Genomic DNA, 5,886 nt, shown 5'->3' on the forward strand with positions numbered 1-5,886 from the left:
GTGTTTAAGTTATTGTCTCGATAACAAAGTGGACCACAAGGGACGCATGCTACTCAACTCCATTTCCTTTGATTCTCAACTTTTAACTTCTTATTTCGAGAAGCCAACACCTTCACCAAACTCATAGTCGTTAGGCGAGAAACATATTCAAATATTCTCATCTGCAGAATTTGGGAGGCATCATATGTGTCACCTCGTCTTGTATCCGTAGAAGCTTATTTTAATTGAAGAGTTTGTGACATTGTTTGGATTACTTTGCAAACTCAAGTCAATTTGTTTTAATTCAACTTGGGTTTGAGGGGAATATTAGTAATATTAGGATATTTAGATTTATCTTGGAGATATTTAGATTTATCTTATTTCAATATGTGTTTTGATTATGCATGTCTAATTTGATTTCCTTTGATTTCTTCTATTTAATTCTATAAATAGGCTCTCTACATACTCTTTTTCATATATTGAGTTATATGGAAAATTGTTCAATTTTCTTCTCTACTTTATATTAAACTATTTTGATGCAGACTGTGCCTGTGATCTTTTAGATCATCGCTCCATAGGCTTGGTTCTTCCTAGTCAATTCACTTATCTCTCAGTTTAGCAAAAAGTGGACCATCGCACTTGATAATATAAATGTATTGTTATGGTTGTGATAGTTAGTACAAGTAGGGGTGTCAAAAATACTCAAACTGAACCGAAAATTTTGGATTTTTTTGGTTCGAGTATCATTTGGTTAATAAGTAAGGAAATTTGCATAAATTCAGTGGGTTTGGGTTACAGATTTCCTCCTTTTTTTTATTTGCTTCATCCTATTCCCTTCGCACCTTCTTCTCCTTTTAATTTCAGTTCCTTTTATTTGTAATTTTTTTTGCTAGATTTTAAAATCTCTCTCTCTCTCTCTCTCTCTCTCTCTCTCTTTTCTTTCTCATTGCCTCCCCCACAAACCTTTTGTCAAACTCTCCCACTCCACCAGGCGAACCCAAACCCCACGTTTCAAAAACTCACCAGACAGCCTAGGCGAGTCACCTCCCTGTGGCCACAACCGCCCACTCCGCTTCTCTCTTCGCCGGTCCTCGTCCTCCTCTACCCATACTCGCCCTTGTTCTTTTGTTCTTTGTGATCCACTTGTTCGTCTCCTTCTCCTCCCATGTCCTCTGAGCCATCACTACTAAAGCGTTCTATATTTATGACTTTTTAGACACTTTTCTCTCTATAAAACCGTCCATCTTGTCTCTACTCCATCTGTTAATTAAACTTTTGATATTTTCACTAAGGCACATCCGTTGAAGCATTTCTTCAATCTTTTTCCCTAGACTTAAGCTGATGTTTTCCCTCCCGCCTTGATGTTGAGGGAGATTTTAGAGATATCTGTAATCTCTCCAAATCGTGCAATATATATAATTGATATCGATTCACTTAGGATAATAATTAATATTGCCATCGAATATGATACATTGGATATATCCTAATCATAGATTGGTTTCTCTAAAGCCTATATATATATATATATATATAGCCATGTACTCCTTCATTGTCATATCTAGGAAACATGCATTTCTCTTTATTCGTTAATTGAAGATAATTTTTATATATCTAATATCATCCCAAACAAAACGAAGGTTGAATTTCCCTTTTTTGGCCATATGAGTTCTTGCTATATCTGGTCAATCCGAATGAAAACCCCACTTTTTGCGCATTCTCAGGACTTCCGCTGACTCAAAGTCGACCGCCGTTGCGTGAAAGCCGACTTTTAAAAATCGTTCACATGTCTTTTTGATCTCGGACTTTCATGCAAGAAGCAGAGAAGGCAAACTTGTCTGATTGCAAGTGGAGGCCGAATGATAGTCAAACTGTTCTTGCCAACCTCTTCTTGAATATTTCCACTCTACCTACTTGGCCACAATTAACGCCGCCAATCACGCCTACAGATTGAAGGACCCCTCGACAAGGCAGACCATATGGAATCTTGACTATTGTCCCTAAAGTTTTGAATATGGATTCTCAGTCTATAAAAGAAAAAAAAAATTCTAAAAATTACCCGGTTCGACGAAGGTGACAGTGTTCATGGGGCTAAAAGACTTGGACAAACAGTAGCTCATGACATGTTTCTAAAATGGCAAAAAGGGTAAGAACAAGTTGAATTGCGTATTAACAAGGGGAGCGTGTTTTTGGAATATATACATGAACTTGGAATTAATTCTCAAGAGGCTACCGGGATGGATGGCCTCTAGAACAGTGTCAACTTGTATGCCAAATGACAAAACTATGAGTCTCAATATTGGACAAATCAAAATAGACAATACATCAAAAGAGTTAATTTACATATGTTGCAAAATTAGGTAAAGTTCTGAACGGATTTTATTCAATGCATGACATGTTAACCATCATTTTTAATTTAGGATGACGGACGCCATTCATCCAGGAAATCTAAAGCATCTTCTTTTCTTTACGTAGGCCGTGCACGACTGGAAATCCAGTTAAGATGAGGGCTAATGGCAAAGTCATGCCTAGAGACTTCAGTTCCCTTATTAGAAAAGAACCTAAGCGTTAATTGGTGGGGACGAATTGACCTTTGGGACCTAAAAGGGGAAGCACGACGTGCCTCTAGCTGTCGGTTCTCAAGTTGTGATTTGGCTCCAGCACTCGAGTTTGCGTTCATTGAAAGAGTGTCTCATGGGTTGATGTAGTTAATTTTTTTATAGCACTATGATAACGAATCTCTTCCTTTATTCATCCACTCTTGTCCCCAGAGATAAGCACTGAGAGCGACGTTTCCTCCGTTGAACCCATGACAAGGCAAAGGAAGAGACTGCAAGTTTCTTAGGTCTCGCATCTTTGGACACGTTTGCTTGTCAAAGGTCCTCCACACTACAAAGCTTTTAAAGTTCTGCAAATGTCCCAGTTCATAAGTTTTATCGCCCTTTCCCAACTTTTGAATTACCCTTTTCAGTTTTTTGATAACCGATCATCATCTCTCAGAGTGCTTCTGCACAAGATGGCGCTCTTCTGTAGCCTGGTGATCCTTCTCATGACCAACCTCTTTTACATGCCGGTGCAATCTCTGAACAATGAAAGCGTCGCGCTCTGGTACTTGAAACGGTCCATCCGTGAGGACCCCAGCAGGTTCCTAAAAAATTGGAGCTTGTCCGACGAAACTCCGTGCAAATGGGAAGGAGTCGAATGCACAAGAGACAGAGTTGTTTCTCTCAGCCTTTCGAATAAGAATCTCACCGGCCTCCTTCCTTCAATTTTTGGAAACCTATCGGCGCTCCAGCATATCGATCTCAGGAACAACAACCTCTCGGGAAGCCTACCTGTCACGCTCTTTGATGCGAATGGGTTACAAAGCCTGGTGCTCTCAGGGAACTCTTTCTCCGGGATGATTCCTGAAGAACTTGGAAAGCTCGGTTCACTTCAGACCTTGGATTTTTCCGGGAATTCTTTCAACGGTTCGGTCCCAGCATCATTACTTCGGTGTGGGCAACTTAAAGTGCTCGATTTGAGTCGGAATGGATTCTCAGGATCCCTGCCTGATGAGTTCGGGACTAGATTAACTCATCTAGAACATCTCGATCTTTCATTCAACAAGTTCAACGGTTCCATCCCCAGTGATATGGGGAACTTGTCGAGCTTGCAAGGGACTCTAAATTTGTCAAATAACTTGTTCAGTGGCCTGATCCCAGCAAACCTAGGAAACCTCTCTGAGACAGTCTACATTGATCTCAGCCACAACAAACTCAGTGGACCAATACCGCAAAATGGTGCTCTACTCGATGCAGGGCCGACTGCTTTCATCGGTAATCCTCTGCTCTGCGGAGCGCCACTCAAGTCGGTGTGCCCACCTGGCATTCCCACCCCACATTTCCCGCCAATTCCTTCGATTCCATTCCAGGCTTTGCCTCCTGGGCCTAAAAGAGGAAGTGCCATGAGTAAAGGGATCTTGATCTCAATAATTGCGAGCTCCATGGTCGGAAGCTGCTTTCTCGGGTGGTTGTTGTCCCACGTATGTCGAAAGTATCGTGATTGCAGGGTATGTGACAGTATTACTAACAGTGTTAATGAAGAGAAAGTGATGTTTAAGAAGGAGCTCTTCTGCTTTGGAAAGGAGACTGTCGAGGCTCTCTCGCAAAAGATGGAGCAGTACAACTTCGTGGCACTGGATTCGCAGGTTAATTTCGATCTCGACAAGCTCCTGAAAGCATCTGCTTTCCTTTTGGGCAAGACAGGGACCGGAATAGTTTACAAAGTTGTTCTTGAGGACGGGCTGAACTTAGCAGTCAGGAGATTGGGCGGAGATTCTCAGAGGCTAAAGGAATTCCAAACCGAGGTCGAAGCAATAGCAAAGATCAAGCACTCGAATATCGTGCCTCTCCGAGCTTATTGCTGGTCTGGCGATGAGAAGCTGCTCATATACGATTTCATACCCAATGGTGACCTCTCCGCAGCAGTACATGGTATAATTTGCATATTTTATTTTTTTTTATTATAAATGAAAGAATTGTAAAATTAGGTGGTATGTTCTCTAGTTCTTGGAACAGAACTCACCAAAATGTTGAACAATGATTAAGCAAGTCGATCTTATCTGTGCACTACGAATTTATTTTGTTTGGCAGGGAAGGCTGGGACAACAAATTCAATGCCGCTTTCATGGAGCACACGTCTCAGGATCATGAAAGGAGTAGCAAAAGGCATAGCCCATCTTCATGAGTTCAGTCCAAAAAGGTACGTCCATGGAGACTTGAAACCGAGCAATGTACTGCTTGGGAAGAATATGAAGCCCTTCATCTCTGATTTTGGCATCAGTCGACTTGCTAATTTCACTGGAGAATCTTCAAAGTTTCACCTTGAACAAGTAGCAATGGGGACGCCAGAGCCGAGCTCTCCCTATGAGTTCACAGCAATAAACACCACTGAGAATTTGAGATCCTATTATCAAGCGCCTGAAGCATCCAAACCGACGAAGCCATCGCAGAAGTGGGATGTCTACTCCTTCGGGATGATTTTACTAGAGATGATCACAGGGAAGATGCCCATAGTTGAAGTGGGGTCTCTCAGATTCGATCTGGTCCGATGGGTGCAGATGAGTGTTGATGAAAGAATTCCAATTTCCAGCATTATAGATCCCATCTTGCTCCACGATCTTGACAAGGAAGAAGAGATGGCCACAGTGCTTCACATGGCTCTTGCTTGTCTGAACAAGAGCCCTGAAAGGAGACCTTCCATGAGGCATGTCTTGAACAATTTGGACAAATTGACCATCTTCACCAATACTTAGGCATTACAGTTCTTAATACAACAGTGGGAAGCGTTCATCGTCCTTTGCATGGAAGCTGGTTGTTAAACAAGTTGTGCCTCTTCAGAGTTTGCTACTGCAGAAACAGGTCTGGGAGTAGAAAGGTCCGGGCTGATACAATCTAATCAGGCTCAGAGAATCTACCGAGGATTGTTTCATCTCTTCATCTCCCGTGGCAAGATTTTTTTCATTCTCATGCTTAAATATGAGCCTAAGAGGTTGCTTGGTGGCAATTCTCTCCCATTTCTGATCCTTGCTTATACAGTTAGATGATAAATATGGTAAATTGAATTCGACATATATATATTGTTGTACCTCCATATCTAGCAGTAAAGGTCGTTGTTCCAAGCAGTCTTGATGGCAATGTTCTTTCAATTTTTTAAGCGATGCAACGATCCTAATGGCAGAAATGGACAGGCACCAAGAATCAACGGGACTTTAATTATGATAGTTGGGGAGCGCTGTTTTCTTTTCATCAATCGGAATTTAAATTAGATGTTTGCGTATAAATTGATACTTGATTCAACGAAACGTGTACCCTCCAAATCTCCATTCAGAGCAAGCTCGCCCAAAAGTTTTCACCGTGCAAAGCAGGG

At 41.5% G+C, this 5,886-nt stretch overlaps 1 protein-coding gene across 2 annotated transcripts; it reads left to right on the forward strand.

Moving 5' to 3' along the window:
• The first annotated feature begins 2,723 nt into the window (after positions 1-2,723).
• On the forward strand, positions 2,724-5,641 carry LOC104422119 (receptor protein kinase-like protein ZAR1). 2 transcript variants are annotated; one of them, XM_010034350.3, is made up of 3 exons: positions 2,724-2,855; positions 2,977-4,451; positions 4,611-5,641. In XM_010034350.3, exons 2-3 carry the CDS (start codon positions 2,993-2,995, stop codon positions 5,270-5,272), a joined length of 2,121 nt encoding a protein of 706 aa, XP_010032652.2. In that variant the 5' UTR covers positions 2,724-2,855; positions 2,977-2,992; the 3' UTR covers positions 5,273-5,641. The 2 variants fall into 2 exon arrangements, with proteins under 2 accessions (XP_010032652.2, XP_010032651.2); XM_010034349.3 differs by having other exon boundaries at positions 2,725-4,451.
• The last annotated feature ends 245 nt before the right edge of the window (positions 5,642-5,886 follow it).

Source organism: Eucalyptus grandis, chromosome 10 (assembly GCF_016545825.1).
Source record: "Eucalyptus grandis isolate ANBG69807.140 chromosome 10, ASM1654582v1, whole genome shotgun sequence".
Classification (NCBI taxonomy): Eukaryota; Viridiplantae; Streptophyta; class Magnoliopsida; order Myrtales; family Myrtaceae; genus Eucalyptus; species Eucalyptus grandis.

Bases quoted from the DNA above. Each gene is read 5' to 3' on its own strand.
- LOC104422119 (XM_010034349.3), top strand. From the start codon at position 2,891: ATGTCCCAGTTCATAAGTTTTATCGCCCTTTCCCAACTTTTGAATTAC. The intron at 4,452-4,610 runs GTATAATTTGCA...TTTGTTTGGCAG, and splicing joins CCTCTCCGCAGCAGTACATG to GGAAGGCTGGGACAACAAAT.